Source organism: Mus musculus, chromosome 12 (assembly GCF_000001635.26).
Source record: "Mus musculus strain C57BL/6J chromosome 12, GRCm38.p6 C57BL/6J".
NCBI classification, from domain to species: domain Eukaryota; kingdom Metazoa; phylum Chordata; class Mammalia; order Rodentia; family Muridae; genus Mus; species Mus musculus.
In genome coordinates, this window is record NC_000078.6 from 114,520,142 (window position 1) to 114,539,062 (window position 18,921).

At 38.9% G+C, this 18,921-nt stretch overlaps 1 pseudogene, 2 gene segments (V, D, J or C) and 1 further gene; all 4 read right to left on the minus strand.

Moving 5' to 3' along the window:
* Igh (immunoglobulin heavy chain complex) overlaps nt 1–18,921 on the minus strand; it is a 2,751,187-nt gene that overhangs the window by 1,261,374 nt on the left and 1,470,892 nt on the right.
* Nucleotides 3,300–3,746, minus strand: Ighv10-3 (immunoglobulin heavy variable V10-3). The segment is given in 2 exon segments: nt 3,300–3,612; nt 3,701–3,746. Coding segments are annotated over 2 exon segments (359 nt in total).
* On the minus strand, nt 12,831–13,123 carry Ighv1-6 (immunoglobulin heavy variable V1-6; annotated as a pseudogene). The gene is given in 1 exon segment: nt 12,831–13,123. A coding segment is annotated over 1 exon segment (293 nt).
* Nucleotides 18,354–18,647, minus strand: Ighv1-7 (immunoglobulin heavy variable V1-7). The segment is given in 1 exon segment: nt 18,354–18,647. A coding segment is annotated over 1 exon segment (294 nt).

An 18,921-nucleotide genomic window follows, 5' to 3' on the forward strand; every position in this document is an offset into this window, starting at 1 on the left:
CGCAGCAAACCGGAATCTTCTGCAGCAAAGCTTTATTGCTTACATCTTCAGGAGCCAGAGAGCAAGAGAGCAAGAGAGCAAGTGAGCAAGAGAGCAAGAGAGAGCAAGAGAGAGAATGGCGAAACCCCGTCCCTTTTAAGGAGAATTATCCTCTGCCTAGGACGTGTCACTCCTTGATTGGCTGCAGCCCATCGGCCGAGTTGTCCTCACAGGGAAGGCAGAGCACATGGGGTGGAGAACTACCCTTGGCACATGCGCAGATTATTTGTTTACCACTTAGAACACAGGATGTCAGCACCATCTTGCAACAGCGAATGTGAGGGTGGCTCCCCACAACTCCCAGTTCCCTATCTGCTGTGATTAATTTGTTCTATGTAGGATTGAAGCATCTATAATCTGGTCTTCTTCCTTCTTAAGCTGTATATATGGTTTGTGGGTTGTAAAGTGGATATTCTGAGTTTTGGGGTTAAAATCCACTTATCAGTGAGTACATGCCATGTGTGTTCTTTTGTGCCTGGATTACCTCACTCAGCATGATATTTTCAAGTTCTATCCTTTTGCCTGCAAATTTCACGAAGTCATTGTTTTTAATAGCTGAATAGTACTCCTTTGTGGACCACAATTTCTGTATTCATTTTTTTGTTGAGGGACATATGGGAAGTTTCCCGCTTCTGGTTATTATAAATAAGGCTGCTATGGACATAGTTGAACACATGGCCTTGTTATATATTGAAGCATCTTTTGGATATGCCCAGAAGTGGTATATCAGGATCTTCAGGTAGAACTATTTCTAATTTTCTGAGGAACTACCAGGTTGATTTCCAAAGTGGTTTTACCATCTTGAATTCCCACCAGAAATGGAGGAGTGTTCTTCTTTCTCCACATCTTCACCAACATCTGCTGTGACCTATTTTTCTCTTAGCCATTCTAACTGGTGGGAGGTGGAATCTCAGGTTTGTTTTGATTTGCATTTCCCTGATGACTAAGTATACTGAATATTTCTTTAAGTGCTTTTCAACCATTTGATATTCCTCCATTGAAAATTCTCTGTTTACCTCTGTTCTGCATTTTAAAATAGGGTTATTTGGTTCTCTGGAGTCTAACTTCTTGAGTTCTTTGTATATGTTAGACGTTAGCCCTCTATTGGATGTAGGATTGGTAAAGATCTTTTCCCCAATTTGTTGAAAATGCTGTCTTTTTTTTTCTACTGGATGGTTTTAGATGCTTTATCAAAGTTGAAGAGAACATAGGTGTGTGGGTTCATTTCTAGATCTTCAATTCTATTCCATTGAACTACCTGACTGCCCCAGAGCTCCCAGGGACTTGAACACCAACAAAAGAGTACACAAGAAGGAACCCATGGATCCAGTGGCATATGTGGCAGAGCATTGCCTTTTTGGCATCAGTGGGAGGAGAGGCTCTTGGGCTTGAGAGTGTTCAAAGCCTTACAGTAGAGGAATGCCAGGGATGGAAGATAAGAGTAGTGATGGGTGGAGGAGCAACCTTATAGAGGCAGGGTAATCAGGAATGTAATACGGTGTTTCCAAAGGAAAGATTTGAAAAGAGGAAAACATTTGAAATATAAATAAAGAAAATATCCAATAAACAAAAGGAGGTACTGAGAAAGCAAAATTTCTCTAATCATGTTCATGTAGAGGAATTGTGAAAAAGCCATCTTTCTTTCTTCTGATGTCTCTGTGTCCCCTTTTAGAAATGGATTTCCAATGCCTCCATGTGACTTTTTTTGTTTTTTATCCACAGCCTTAGGCAGGACTATTCTTGGCTTAGAGCCTTAGTTCTAAGACATAACACATTCTTACATGTGTAAGCTAGGATTTGTTTCTACTGTACATACTTTAATTTTATCCATTTCTAGAGGTACATCCTGAATCTAGCCCAGTAATCTAAGTTCATTCCTACATATACCCTCGATTTCAATCTCCAAGTTAAAGCAAGCAAATTTGAAAGCCTTGGGCTTATTCTACATCCTAATGTCAATCAATCTGCCAGTGAATTAAAGGCTCCCAAAGAACTGTTTACTTTTCAGTACATTTTATTCAATAATAGTAACAGAAGTGATCTGCATTTTTATTTTATGAAATATGATAATTCTAGTAATTACTTAAAGATTTTGGTTTTTAGTCTTTCTTATATTACATTTATATCACAGCTGCCAGAGCATCCTCCCTTCCAAGTCCTTCCCTTCCCCATACTCAAATACACTTTTCTGGAATTTCCTTTCATAAAGAAAGCAGGCCTTCTACAATATCATCTCCATATAGCATATCAGGTTGCAGTAAGACTTGCCAGATCTCCCCATACTAAGGATGGGCCAAGACAAACCAGTAGGAGTACAAGGATCCCAGTGTCAGGCAAATGTGTCAGAGACAAACCCAGATCACACAACAAGCTATAACAAATATAACATCTAATACAACCACACATATATGCAGAGGGCTTAGGTAAGACTCAAGGAATCGTCTGGATTCTTGAATTAGACTTTTGAGTCCCTATTATCTCAGGTAAATTGATACTGTTGGTTTTCTTGTGGTATCTTTGACTCCTGACTTCAGCAATGTTGCCTCACAATCTGTTTCACTCATTGTCCAAGTTCCATGTAATGTTTTTTCTCAGTCTGACACTTGTAGTGACCCCTTCTAAGGAAAGAAAAGCTTTTCTATTAGTAATTAATCTATGTGCATAGAAATTAATAACAGAAAATATCATTACTAAATATATAAACACACACTACACATACACACACAAACAAGCTAAAACCCAAACATTTAACTTATTTCCCTACACCTTAGCATTATACATTATATACATATGTAAACCCTTAAATATATAAACCCTTAAATCCTTTAAGTCCTTGCCTCTTATTATACCTGCAACAACTTAAACAGAGACAGGAGACATAAAGTCTGTGTACGTGGGCATATGTGAGATTTACACTAAAAGATATTATCAGATTTTATTATTTATTAATTTTTAGAACTCATTTTCTATGTTTTACTGAAAATAGATTTTCACTTAGTATATTATGAATATGATTGCCCTTCCCCAATACCTCTTTGATCTCTCACATTTAAAAAATTGTTTACTTGTAAAGATGACCCCCCCTGCCTCCAAAGACATCAGATAGATAAAGAGCCCAGACACAACAATAAAATATCAATTAAGTCTGCATCTTCATCTGAGCTGATCTTGTCTCTGTGTGTACTAAGCACCCCCTGCTGGTAATGAGTACCTGAACTGGAGGTTTGTGTCTAGGCTCACACTGAAGATTCCACACTGTGTCTCTCACACAGTAATACATGGCTGTGTCCTCAGTTTTCAGGTTGTTCATTTGCAGATAGAGCATGCTTTGTGAATCATCTCTGGAGATGGTGAATCTGTCTTTCACTGAATCGGCATAATATGTTGCATAATTACTACTTTTACTTCTTATGCGAGCAACCCATTCCAAACCCTTTCCTGGAGCCTGGCGGACCCAGTGCATGGCATAGGTATTGAAGGTGAAACCAGAGGCGGCACATGAGAGTTTCAATGATCCTTTAGGCTGCACCAATCCTCCACCAGACTCAACAAGCTGCACCTCACAATGCACACCTGTAAACAGAGAAAATCTTGATCAAGAAAAAGTCACACATGCGCACAGTCACTCTCCTCTATGACTACTCAGGCACATACTAATTACCTTGATAAAAAACAACAAAGAAAACCCACTTAAGCCCCAACACCATGTTCAATGTTATATTGTCAGTGCTGAACACTAAAAGGGAAGACAGGGCTAAAGTTCTCTGCCTGAATTTCAGGGTCAGGGCTGTGATGGTTTTAATGATCAAAGGAAGGCCTTATTTGCATATCTTCCTGCTATATCTTATGCTCTGCTGTGTGAGCCTTTGGGACAGCAATAAATGGCACAACTGTCTGAGAGAAACACAATAACATTACCATGATTTCATTAAAATACTTTTTCATTATGTATTTGGAATAATATTTCTACAGCTTTAATTTGAATCTGTCCTTTTTCAACATTAATTAGTTTTGAAATTTTATTGGATTATTATTTTTCCTATATGTGTTAGGGTGTCAAATTTACTGGTCCTACATTGGCAGAGAGTATCATGCTTTGATGTGGATGCTGGGAATTGAACTTGGGTTCTCTGCAAGACCAGTCAATACTTAACCACTGAGCCATCACCCCAGGGTCATTTTTGTGCTTTTATTAGATGCACACTTTCTTGATTATCTTAACAGATAGTAAACATCAAATTTGTAGAAGTTCCTACAATAAAAATTTACTATTTGATATTTTGAGAAAAACTAATATAAAGACCAATGAATTATTGTGAGGAGCCGCCCTCACATTTGCCATTATAAGATGGCACTGACAGCTGTGTTCTAAGTAGTAATCATAATCTGCACACGTGCAGGGGCAGTTTTCCCGCCATGTGTTCTGCCTTTCTTGTGATGACAACTGGGCCGATGGGCTGCAGCCAATCAGGGAGTAATACGTCCTAGGTGGAGGATAATTCTCCTTAAAAAGGGACGGGGTTTCGCCATTCTCTCTCTTGCACTCTTGCGCTCTTGCGCTCTGGCTCCTAAAGATGTAAAAATAGAGCTCTTGCTCTCTTGCTCTCTTGCTCCTGAAGATGTAAGCAATAAAGCTTTTGCCGCAGAAGATTCCAGTTTGTTGCGTCTTTCCTGGCCGGTCACGAACGCGTGTAAGAGTTGGTGCTGAGACCCGGGACGAGAAGACCTGGGACGAGAAGACCCGGGACGAAAAAACCTGGGATGGTTACCATCACCGGTGCAAGGAAGATTCCTCATTCCGGAACCAGAACTGCGGGTCACGGTCATAAAGGTTCCCGTAAAACAGACTGTTGAGAAGGATCCAGCCTGAATTCAGAACTCTTCAGCTGGGGAATGGTGGTAATGAAGTGTTCCCATAACACAGACTGTTGAGAAGGATTCAACTGCGTGAATTCAGAACTCTTCAGCTGGGGAACAGGGTACCCGTAAGTATAGCTTTACAAGGTAAGTCTGATCTTGAACTTTCTAATGAAATTCAAGACACTCTATCAGAAGTAAAGTGGGAAATAGCTTTACAAGGTAGGTCTGGTCTTGAACTTTCTAACGAAATTCAAGACAGTCTATCAGAAGTAAAGTGGGAAATAGCTTTACAAGGTATGTTTGGCCTTGAACTTTTTCTAGTGTTAGGAGCCTTTGTGTTCCTTTTCACATGTTATCAAGTGGTTAAGGCAGGGCTGAAAATTCTGGATGAAATTCAGGGCAATCTATCAGAAGTAAAGCGGGGAGAGAGAGAGTAGGAGCAAAGAGGAAATATGGTACACAAAATAAGTATACAGGCCTTTCCAAGGGCCTTGAACCCGAGGAAAAGTTTAGGTCAGGGAAAAATACCTGGGGAGAGATTGGAAGGAAGGAGAAGGAAAAAGAAAATAAAAAAGATCAATTAGCGGAGGTCTCTAGGAGAAGGAGCCTATACTCATCACTAGGTGAGCTCACGGAGCCAGTTCTTAATAGTTCTAAATCAGATGAAAAGGCTATTAGGGTCTGGAAGGCGCTCTCCCGAGCAGGTGAAGCCACTGGACAACTAACAAAGATCGTCCAGGGACCTCAGGAGTCCTTCTCAGATTTTGTGGCCAGAATGACAGAGGCAGCAGAGCGTATTTTTGGAGATTTAGAGCAAGCCGCACCTCTGGTAGAACAGCTCATTTATGAGCAAGCCACACAGGAGTGCCGAGCGGCCATAGCCCCAAGAAAGAACAAAGGTTTACAAGACTGGCTCAGGTTTTGTCGGGAGCTTGGGGGACCTCTCACCAATGCAGGCTTAGCGGCCGCCATCCTCCGATCCCAAAAATGCTCCATGGGCAGAAATTAATCAACGCATAGATCTTGTCCAGAAACAACTAGATGTATTATGGCAAATAGCTCAGCTGGGATGTGAACAAAAGTTTCCGGGATTGTCTCTTACTTCCATTCAGTATGAGAAATTTACTAGGGCAGCTAATTTGTCAAAAAGTCTTTCTCAGTATATGTTACAGAATTGGACGGCTGAATTTGAACAGACCCTTCGGGAATTGAGAATTGCCATCATTCAGGTCAACTCCACGCGCTTGGACCTGTCCCTGACCAAAGGATTACCCAATTGGATCTCCTCAGCATTTTCCTTCGTTAAAGAATGGGTGGGATTGATATTATTTGGAGATATACTTTGCTGTGGATTAGTGTTGCTTCTTTGGTTGGTCTGTAAGCTTAAGGCCCAAACTAGGAGAGACAAGGTGGTTATTGCCCAGGCACTTGCAGCTCTAGAACATGGTGCTTCCCCTGATATATCTATGCTTAAGCAATAGGTCGCTGGCCACTCAGCTCTTGCACCCCACGAGGCTAGTCTCATTGCACGGGATAGAGTGAGTGTGCTTCAGCAGCCCTAGAGAGTTGCATGGCTAAGCACTGCAGTAGAAGGGCTCTGCGGCATGTATGAGCCTATTCTAGGGAGACATGTCATCTTTCAAGAAGGTTGAGTGTCCAAGTGTCCTTCTCCCCAGGAAAAACGACACGGGAGCAGGTCAGGGTTGCTCTGGGTAAAAGCCTGTGAGCCTAAGAGCTAATCCTGTACATAGCTCCTTTACCTGCACACTGGGGATTTGACCTCTATCTCCAGTCTCATTAATATGGGTGGCCTATTGCTCTTATTAAAAGAAAAGGGGGATCTGTGAGGAGCCGCCCTCACATTTGCCATTATAAGATGGCGCTGACAGCTGTGTTCTAAGTAGTAAACATAATCTGCACATGTGCAAGGGCAGTTTTCCCGCCACGTGTTCTGCCTTTCTTGTGATGACAACTGGGCCGATGGGCTGCAGCCAATCAGGGAGTAATACGTCCTAGGTGGAGGATAATTCTCCTTAAAAAGGGACGGGGTTTCGCCATTCTCTCTCTTGCACTCTTGCGCTCTTGCGCTCTGGCTCCTAAAGATGTAAGCAATAGAGCTCTTGCTCTCTTGCTCTCTTGCTCCTGAAGATGTAAGCAATAAAGCTTTTGCCGCAGAAGATTCCAGTTTGTTGCGTCTTTCCTGGCCGGTCGCGAACGCGTGTAAGAAATTATGAAACATACATTATATGAAATTAATAAAATTGGGCTGCAGACACCAGAGGGTGGGAGCGATAACATGAATAAGATCTCAGGTTTTATCTTAATAACTAGAAAAGTAAAATAATTTAAATATACATTAATACTATTAGAGATTTATATTTGAGATATAATTAAGTATTAAACTTTGTTCACATATATATTGAATATATTGGGGTGAATGTATATTGCAACATACTTGGGATTCATGCTATTTTTAAATGTTTTCAATTGAGTATAGATTTCTTTGCTGTAATTAGCACAGGAAGGGCAACAGTCTTTTATCTGGTCTGCAGGGCCATGGTTTTATTTCCTCCACTCTCTCCAATCTCCCTAAGAATGTAGGAAGTCTTTGTTGGTTATGGAACTTCGTTCAATACTACCACCCTTTATATAGTAACACTTGTATTAGAAAGAAGAACCTGGGGCTAATTGTTTAATGTTGTAATTAATACTATTATTAGAGAAACTGTGTTTGTTATGGCTAAGAGGTTTAATGGATTGTGGCATTATTCTCTTTTTTTTTTTGGCATGTGCAGGAAACAACTTCATTTAAAGCAACAAATCATAGTAAGCTGGTGATCTGAAATGATTTCTTTTTTTTTTTTTCTTCTTTTTTTTTCCATTTTTTATTAGGTATTTAACTCATTTACATTTCCAATGCTATACCAAAAGTCCCCCATATTCACCCACCCCCACTCCCCTGCCCACCCACTCCCCCTTTTTGGCCCTGGTGTTCCCCTGTACTGGGGCATATAAAGTTTGCAAGTCCAATGGGCCTCTCTTTCCAGTGATGGCCGACTAGGCCATCTTTTGATATATATGCAGCTAGAGTCAAGAGCTCCGGGGTACTGGTTAGTTCATAATGTTGTTCCACCTATAGGGTTGCAGATCCCTTTAGCTCCTTGGCTACTTTCTCTAGCTCCTCCATTGGGAGCCCTATGATCCATCCATTAGCTGACTGTGAGCATCCACTTCTGTGTTTGCTAGGCCCCGGCATAGTCTCACAAGAGACAGCTACATCTGGGTCCTTTCAATAAAATCTTGCTAGTGTATGCAATGGTGTCAGCGTTTGGATGCTGATTATAGGGTGGATCCCTGGATATGGCAGTCTCTACATGGTCCATCCTTTCATCTCAGCTCCAAACTTAGTCTCTGTAACTCCTTCCATGGGTGTTTTGTTCCCAAATCTAAGGAGGGGCATAGTGTCCACACTTCAGTCTTCATTCTTCTTGAGTTTCATGTGTTTAGCAAATTATATCTTATATCTTGGGTATCCTAGGTTTGGGGCTAATATCCACTTATCAGTGAATACATATTGTGTGAGTTTCTTTGTGAATGTGTTACCTCACTCAGGATGATGCCCTCCAGGTCCATCCATTTGGCTAGGAATTTCATAAATTCATTCTTTTTAATAGCTGAGTAGTACTCCATTGTGTAGATGTACCACATTTTCTGTATCCATTCCTCTGTTGAGGGGCATCTAGGTTCTTTCCAGCTTCTGGCTATAATAAATAAGGCTGCTATGAACATAGTGGAGCATGTGTCCTTCTTACCTGTTGGAGCATCTTCTGGATATATGCCCAGGAGAGGTATTGCTGGATCCTCCGGTAGTACTATGTCCAGTTTTCTGAGGAACCGCCAGACTGATTTCCAGAGTGGTTGTACAAGCCTGCACTCCCACCAACAATGGAGGAGTGTTCCTCTTTCTCCACATCCACGCCAGCATCTGCTGTCACCTGAATTTTTGATCTTAGCCATTCTGACTGGTGTGAGGTGGAATCTCAGGGTTGTTTTGATTTGCATTTCCCTGATGATTAAGGATGTTGAACATTTTTTCAAGTGCTTCTCTGCCATTCGGTATTCCTCAGGTGAGAATTCTTTGTTCAGTTCTGAGCCCCATTTTTTAATGGGGTTATTTGATTTTCTGAAGTCCACCTTCTTGAGTTCTTTATATATGTTGGATATTAGTCCCCTATCTGATTTAGGATAGGTAAAGATCCTTTCCCAATCTGTTGATGGTCTTTTTGTCTTATTGACGGTGTCTTTTGCCTTGCAGAAACTTTGGAGTTTCATTAGGTCCCATTTGTCAATTCTCGATCTTACAGCACAAGCCATTGCTGTTCTGTTCAGGAATTTTTCCCCTGTGCCCATATCTTCAAGGCTTTTCCCCACTTTCTCCTCTATAAGTTTCAGTGTCTCTGGTTTTATGTGAAGTTCCTTGATCCACTTAGATTTGACCTTAGTACAAGGAGATAAGTATGGATCGATTCGCATTCTTCTACACGATAACAACCAGTTGTGCCAGCACCAGTTGTTGAAAATGCTGTCTTTCTTCCACTGGATGGTTTTAGCTCCCTTGTCGAAGATCAAGTGACCATAGGTGTGTGGGTTCATTTCTGGGTCTTCAATTCTATTCCATTGGTCTACTTGTCTGTCTCTATACCAGTACCATGCAGTTTTTTATCACAATTGCTCTGTAGTAAAGCTTTAGGTCTGGCATGGTGATTCCGCCAGAAGTTCTTTTATCCTTGAGAAGACTTTTTGCTTTGAGATTTCTGCATTGAGTTCTTTGACTACCAAGTCATTTCTCTTACATGTTTTCTTTACTTAACTGGGTTTTATGTGGGAACATGAAAGGAGGACATTGTTCTTGGATACAATAATAACCTTTGCTATAACCTGTTAGCACCTGTTTTTAGTATCCTGAACAACTGAGAAGTGAAAATCACCCACTGACATATCCCATACATCAAGACTGATCTGTTGTGAAGATATCTTTCTAAACGAGAGCCTGCATAGTGTGCAAATATCATGCATGATTAGAATATAATATTGTCCTTCTGCTGCACGACCTCTCTTGAGCTCTATGCCCATTTGCACACATAGATGGCATCATCTCAATGGATTTCTTCTCACAAGAATTGTTGGACTGCGCTTATAAAAATCTGTGCATAGTTTTATTCCTGTAATGATTCTTATAGTTGCATAACAGACAGGAATGAAAATGAATGCACATAATGAAGATAGGATACCAGTCATAAGACAGCAGTTTAGAAGCATAATCAACAATGAACAGGAAAACATGGCACCACACCAGAGTCCAGCTATCTTATGACAGCAAGACCTAAATATTTCAATGCAGTGAAGCACATGTAAACAAGCTTAAAATCAACGTTCTAAAGAGGGATCTCAAACTTTCAAAGTTTATTTAAAAAGAAAGTAAAATATCCCATAATTAAATCAAGAAAAATACTAATAAATAATTAGAGGAAACAAATAAATTCCTGAAAGAATCCCAAGAAAACACACACAAAAAAAGAACAAAGAATGGAGAAATATTAAAGACACCACAATGGTAATAGAAGTAATAAAGTAAATATAAACTAGCAGAATTATGCAAATGGCAAAACTAGGTAAGTGAATAGTAATTACAAATAAATGCAGTGCCAAAATCAAGAAATAGAAAACTAATAATCCCAATAATAATATAAATAGGGAAAAAAAGACAATATTCTTAGGTCAGAGGCCCAGAATTTGTTTTGAACAAAATCACAGAAGAATCTTTTCTTAATGTAAGTATCAAGATACAAATTAAAAAAACAAAAACAAAAACAAAAACTGAGAGAATAGAAAACAAACTGGACCAGGAAAGAAATTGCTCCTGCCAATAATAATCAAGCATTAAATGCATAGAACAAAGACAGAATACAAGGCTATGAAGGAAAAAGAAAATAATATATAAAGGCAGTCCAATGAGAATTAGACCTACTTATCAACAAAGAACCTAAAAGCCAGAAGGGCCTAGGCAGGTGTATTGCAAACTTTGGAAGATAACAGATGTCATCCTAGACTGTTATACCCTGCAAAATGTCAATCTCCATAGATTGAGGAAACAAGATATTCCATTTCATTTCTGAACATAGATTTCCCAAATGTAAGGGCACCCATATTTGTGAAAGAAATGCTACTAAAACTTAACACATTAAACCACACAAACTGTAGTGAGAGTCTTCACCAACCTCACTCTCACCAACTGACATTTCATTCAGAAATAAAGCAGGGATGTAATGGAGTTCAGTCATTAAAGCTCAAGTGGACATAATAGATGTCTACAGAGCATTTCACACAAACACAAAATAATATACCCTTTTCCTGGCACCTCATGACTCAAATGAACCTCATAAGTATGTACAGAAAAGTTCATCTTAACACAAAAGAGTATAACTTTCTCTTGGCATCTCATGGAATATTCTCCAAAATTGGCCCTATACTTGACTACAAAGCAAGTCTCAACAGATAACAGAAAGCCTCAATAGCCATTTGTATCATATCAAAACACTGTGGATTAAAGCTGGACTTCAAGAACAAACAAAACAACAACAACAACAATGACAAAAAAAAACAAGCAAAAAGATTAACAAAAGAAATAACACAAAGCCTACAAACTCAAGGAAACTGAAAAACTCTCTACTGGATAAAACATGATTCAAGGGGGAAATAAAAATATGAAAGACTTATAAGAAACCAATTCATTGAATGAAAAACATACTGAAACTTATGGGACTCAATGTGAAGAATGCTAAGAGGAAAGTTTCATCTGTGAATGCCTTCCTGGAGAAATTAATGAGATCATATAGCATCTAATTTAGAGCACATCTGAAATCTCTAGAACAAAATGGAGCACAAGCATCCAAAAGGATTAGATGGCAGGAAATAATCAAACTTCAGGGCTGCAGTCAATAAAATAAAAACAAAGAGAATAACGAAAAGAGTCAATGAAACAAGGAGTTTTTTTTTTTTTGAGAGAGTATTAACAAGAATAAAATCCCCTGTTCAAATGAACTCAAAGTGAGAATATTGAAATTTTCAAAAATTAGACAGTGGAGCACAATAACAAACATCAAAAAAATCGCTAGGTCTTACTTAAAATACCTATAGGGATGGGAAGGAGGGAGCCAGATTTGAATGTCAAGGTAAATTTGTAACTGAGTTGCTGTTAACCAAGCACTAGCAACCTGGTGCATTTTTATTCATACAAGTTTCACAGAACAAAGAAAGACTAACAATTGTCCAAGTGGTACAGAATATATCTGGCTTGTATTTATATGTCCAAGTTCAGTCACAATTAGAAGTTACAAATAGAATGGAATATTCTTTTTTTTTAATGAGACCTAAATTTGAATTTAAAGAATCTAAGGAATGTAACCTCCAAATCAGTCACATTTCATCAATGACCTCGATATCACAGCTTGCTTTTACTCTGACCATGTTTGTTTGCTATGACCACTTGCTTTCACTCTGACAATACTTGTTTAAAAGCACTCCAGGCAAACAAAATATATTGGAAGCAGTATTTTTAAGAATAGCAAATACTACTACCAAATTTCTTTTATTATATATTTTATCACCAACACTATGAACCAGAAAAATGCATCCTAGTCACTTTATCTTATTATTTTCTATTCTCCCAGATGTATACACTTATGAACTTCTGTTTTTAAACTACATTTTCAAAGACCACTAAATTAATATATATAGTATAACATGAAATATTATACTATAACTATATAGTATAATAAAAAGAGATGTTGAATCTGTAACCCATTATTCTGGCCATTCAGTTTGTCAGCTGTCTCTGTTTAATCTGCATCAATTATACTGTTTGAGTTACATCATGGGGAGATACCCCAAGAAGATTCCTGGAGTAATGGATGTGAAATTCCATGTAGGCTGTGCTAGAGGATTTGTCTGAAGTCAGTGTGGTCTTGTCCTTGAAGTTGTGAGCATAGCCAGGATGGCCAATTCCACGATAAATATATCCAATCTAGTCTAGGCTATTTCCACGATTCTGCCCTATCCAGTGCATATAGTAGTTGGTGAATTTGTAACCAGAAGACTTGCAGGACTACTTCCCTGAGGCTCTAGTCCACCCAAACTCAGTTCCAGACTGCTGCAGCTGGACCTGGGAGTAGACACATGTAGAAAGAAAGGCAGAGTGGATGGCATTGCCATCTCTGCCTCTTCCTCTTTTTCACAGAAGGAATTGTAGAGCCCCATACCTGCTTTCTTCTCCATTGCTGAACATTAAGCAGAGGGTGAGCTTGTAACCTAGAGTGCATACTTGTTGGGGAATAACATGGAGACCTTGGTCCTGTTGAACATTTAATGTAGAAATGTTGGTCTTGGTGGGGATTAACCTAGAGACTGGAGCTGACTCAGGTTTTTTTGGAGGACAACAAGGAAACTAATGCTAGGTAACAGTCTTAGTTTACCTGAGTTTAAGCTAAGGTAAGATTGTCTAAAATGGAGTCTGAACTTGTAAGATTTGGCCTCACAATAAAATGTTAGTATATCTACAGAAATATAATGTAAAGCTAATATTATTGACTCATCTGTTGCTGAGTCCTGTATAATCATTCTCACAACTTTTAGCAGTCATGAATATCTACACTGTTCCTTACACCCTGCAGAGAGAAACTTCTTAATCAAGGCTGAGAGTAGCGCTATTCTCTCATATAAATGTAAGTTTTTTATAAGGAAGTTTGCCATCTTGAACTTTACCAATACTACCACAGTCTACTAGAGCCTGTGTCATTTCTAGTCTTGGGCATTTGACCATGATTATTTGGTATGAAAATTTTTCTAAATAGTGGAATACAAATCTAATTACACAGAAATTGGACAATACAAAATGCCAGGCACTAGTGGATACATCTAACCTGAAGGCTGATATTGTAGGCTTCAAAGTCAGGCACTACACAGTATTGCCGATGCCTTTTATCTCCCTGCATCCTGCACAATACCTACCTATTCCAGAAAACCTTGTGAAAATAGAGAATTTGTAGTTCAATTCAAGGGTTTTTTACCCTATGGCCTGCAAATAAATTCCTTTGATAAAGAGGCCAAAAGTTTCCAGTGGAAAAAAGACCGCATTTAACAAATGTTGCTGGCTTATCTGCCAGTCATCATGTAAAAGATTGTAAATCGATCCATTCTTATCTGCTCATACAAAGCTCAATAACAAGTTGATCAAGAACTTCCACATAAAACCACACACACTAAAACTAATAGAAGAGAAAGTATGGGAGAACCTTGAACACAGGAGCACAGGGGGAAAATTCCTGAAAAGAACACCAATGCCTTATGCTCTAAGATCAACAATAGATAAATGTGACCTCATACAATTTGCAAAACTTCTGTAAAGCAAACGACATTGTCAATAGGAAGACACAGCAAGCAAAAGATTGGAAAATTATCTTTAACAACCCTAAATCCAATACAGAGCTAATATCCAAAATATATAAGGAACTCAATAAATTAGAATCCAGAAAACCAAATAACCCAATTAAAAAATCGGGTAGCTCTAAACAAAGAATTCTAAACTGAGTAATCTCAAATGGCTGTAAATCACCTAAAGAAATGTCTAACATCTTTGGTCATCAGGGAAATGCAAACCCAAACAAGCCTGAGACTCTGCCTTATACCAGTCAGAATGACAGAGATCAAAACTCAGGTGACAGCAGATGCTGGCAAGGATGTGGAGAAAGAGGAATGCTTCTCCACTGCTGGTGGGATTGCAAGCTGGTACAACCATGCTGGAATCATCTGGCTGCTTCTCAGAGTATTGGATATAATTCTACCTGAGGACACAGCTCTATCCCTCCTGGTCATGTGGCCAAAAGATGTTTCAACAAGGACACATAATCCACTATGTTCATATCAGCTTTATAATTTATAATAGCCAGAAGCTAGAAAGAACCCAGATGTGCCTCAACAGAAGAAACAATACAGAAAATATGGTACATTTACACAGTGGAATACTACTCATCTATTTAAAACAAATGACTTCATGAAATTCGTAGGCCAATGGAGGGAAATAGAAAGTGTCATCTTGAGTGAGGTAAACCAGTCACAAAATAATACACATGCTATGGATTCACTGATAAGTGGATATTAACAACAACAATAACAACAACAACAACAGCAAAAAAAACTTGGAATACCAACAATAAAATTCACAGACATTTTGAAACACAAGAACAGAAGAAGAAGGAAGACCACAATATGGAGACTTCAGTCCTACACAGAAGGAGGAATAAAATAATCATAGAAGGTGGAGCAGGGGAAGAATCTGGGAGGGAAAGAGGAGGCAGAGGGAAAAGGAAGGCAGGATCAGGTGTGGGAGGATACAGGAGAAGTACAAAGGGTTAGGAATTTGAATGGAGGTTTGTAACAGTAGATGAGTGGGAGCCTTGGGTAGCCACTAGAAATTACTAGATGCCAGGGAGCCAAATGGTTCCTAGGACTCAACAAAGATGGCATTCCCTGAAATACCCAACAAAGACGAGAGAAAATTAAAAGACTTTATTCAGTGAATAGGCATGGCCCCCAGTTGAAGGATTGGGCCACCCACCCATCTCAAAAACACTAATCCAGAATAGCTTCTGTCAAAAATAAATGCAGGGACACAGAGTCGAGCAGAGACTAAAACAAAGGCCATACAGAGACTACACCACCTAGGGATTCATTACATATACAGACACCAAACTCAGATACACTTGCTGATACAAAGAAATGCTTGCTGACAGGAAAGTGGTATATCTTTCACCTGAGAGGCTGTGCCAGACACTAATACAAATGCGGATATACACAGCCAATTATTAGAATGAGCATGGTGACCCCAGTAAATGGGGATAGGAGAAGGACTGAAGGACCTGAGGGCGTTTGTAACACCATAAGAAGAACAACAGTATAAATCAACCATATTCCTCAAAGGATCCAGCCACTAAACCATCAACCAAGGACTACTCATGGAGGGACCTATGCTTCCACTGGATATGTAGCAGATGATTGCCTTATGTGGCATCAATGGGAGGGGAGCAGCCCTTGGTGTTATTGAGGCTGGATGATGCAGCTTAATGGAATGCTAGACTGCATATGCAAGAGTGTGTGTGGGGGGGAGGGTGTCATAGAACCATGTAGAAGCAGGGGGAATGAGTTAGGCATAGAGGGTTTGTGGACAGGAAATTGGGAACTGGAATAATATTTGAAACATAAATGATTAAAATAACCAATAAAATGTAATGAATTAACCTTTGAAAACTACTATTAAAACTGGTTAGGAAAATTAGGAATTCAAATTAGTAACCACAAACCTATAAAAATCAAACTTGTAATCTTGATAGGTACTAGTTTAGTAATTACAGAAATAAGCTTATTTTGCCTCATGTATGTGTTTCCAATGTTAAACAGTAATGAGCTAGAAATAAGCAACATTTGTCTGTTCTGTTTTGATATAGTTTGGAAAATAGATGGACTTCAAATTCTTCAGAGGCTTACAGAATATGTCATTTAAGATGTTTAAAAAACAAAAGGATATTCATTGTAGTGAGACATATCAGCTCTTGGCAGGATCCCCATTCTATTTCAAACAAGATCACAGGTAAGGAAGAACCTCTACACAGACTTTGTTTCAAATATGTCAATGGTAGCCTGTAGAGAATAAAGAAAACAACAACAAAAGCTCAAAACAAACAAACAGCAACAAGGACAAGAAAGAGTCAAAATTAAATAAAAAGAGGTCTTCCATTAATGTTAACAACACACTATTCAAACTGTGGACCAGAAAGACAAATTTCCAACTTTCTAAGGCAAAGTTGGCCAATCCATCATTATTACTGCTTCACAGAAAAATCTACTATATTACATATTCTCAGATTGTAGGCTGAAGATGGACACCCCAAGTATTTAAATAAATATTGAGATCACTAATGGCTGTTGTTAGTAAACATGAGAAAAAGGATTCGAGAAAAGTTATTAAAGAAGAAAAACTTAGAGAAATTTTGGAATCTGATAAACTGTAATTGAATGTATGGGTTTTTAATGTTTAACTGTAGAAACAAGGAACTTGTATGTATAGGAAGAGATTATGACCATACAAGTTTACGACAAGGTTTGTTGCCTTCCTGAAGGCAAAATAAGTGGTTTTCAGGAAACATGATATTATTTTGTTCTTTATAGGTTTGGAATATAAATAGGAATTGTTTTAAAGCAAGGGTTCAAGACAGAGACACCATGAGGAAGGCATCCTAGCCCTGGTAAACTGTGCCCCCTTCTGAACAAACTTGTCATACCAGAACTTTACTGATAGACTGCCTTTGCTTAAGCCAAGTGACTGAACAATATTCTAAGAATCAAAGAGAAAGGACAGTGGTCTTATGCCATATATAAATGAAATATAGGAAAAAGGAAAGGAAGAATTTAATAGGGATTACAGGTTGAACTTTGAGGAAAGTCAAGTTTGATATAGTAGGCAGCAGGAAATAAGTTTCTGAATAATCTATGAAACTTATGCCACACTGAAAGAAAATCAAATTCAAATAGGGTCATCCTGTCTAACATTATTATACCTGCAAGGCATTATGACAAAAAACTTTAGAAGATACTGAATTTAAAGAAAATTGATTTTATTATAATTTCAACTTTTAGTTCTTATAAACTTGTTTTTTGCTTTCTTTGTTCCACTTTCAATATTCTTATATGGTCAAGGAAATCTTTAGAAGAAAATATATTTAGCAGACAGTAATTGATGCATAACATTTCTGAGGAAATTATTTTATGTGTAAATCAAGCATGTAAGAGACAACAGTAGACAGAGTAGGAAAAGCCCTGCTGCGATATGCGTCCTCTCTGTCCCACCTATCTTGAAGTGAATGATGTCCAGTGTCTGATCCTTCCTTCACTTTGCTGCTCCTGTATACTCTCTTATTCCACACCCTGCCATTGAACAACGCTGCTCCCTGGCAAAATTTGTATTATACTTTATCCATAACTCTTTCAACAGAAGGGCTAGTCTCTCATAATCCAGAGACATTTTTAATTGTACACCATCATGGATTTCCCCTTTTGATTGTTTTCTTGAAGAAGAAACATGCCAATAGATGTAGTAAAAAGATTAATAAGGTATTGTGCATGGCAGGCTGATCTTAAATCACCACCAACTTTTTCTTAGATGTTTATTTACATAGTTGAAAAAGGCGCTGTAAGAGTGTAAGGAGCATGCATAAAAATTAGTGCCCAAAATGATTATTTTTCATCAAGCCTACAGGTTAGTCTTTTCTGAATTCTCAGTCCCAGGGAAGCTTCCTGTTCTGCTAGGGTTTCTGACACAGTCGGGATGTGGTTGCACCACTGTGTCTTGCACAGTAATAGACTGCAGAGTCCTCATATGTCAGGCTGCTCAGCTGCATGTAGGCTGTGCTGGAGGATTTGTCTGCAGTCAATGTGGCCTTGTCCTTGAACTTCTGATTGTACTTAGTATAACCACTGCTAGGATTAATGTATCCAATCCATTCCAGACCCTGTCCAGGCCTCTGTTTTACCCAGTGCATCCAGTAGCTAGTAAAGGTGTAGCCAGAAGCCTTGCAGGACAGCTTCACTGAGGCCCCAGGTTTTGCCAGTTCAGCCCCAGACTGCTGCAGCTGGACCTGGGAGTGGACACCTGTGGACAGAAAAGCATAGTAGGTATCACTGTCACCTCAGATTCTGTTTCCTCTTCAGATTTTGAACTGGTGATCCCCTTACCTGCTATTACTGACAACAGGGAGAGAAAGATCCAGTGCCTTTCCATGTTGAGTCAGAGTTTTCAGTGTCTGTGGAGAGGATGCTGATCGTAATTTTTTTTCCGGGTGTTCACAGCCGTGTATTTATTGTCATTAGACTCAAGTAATTTGAATATTCATGAGCAAGGTACCTCTTAGATAA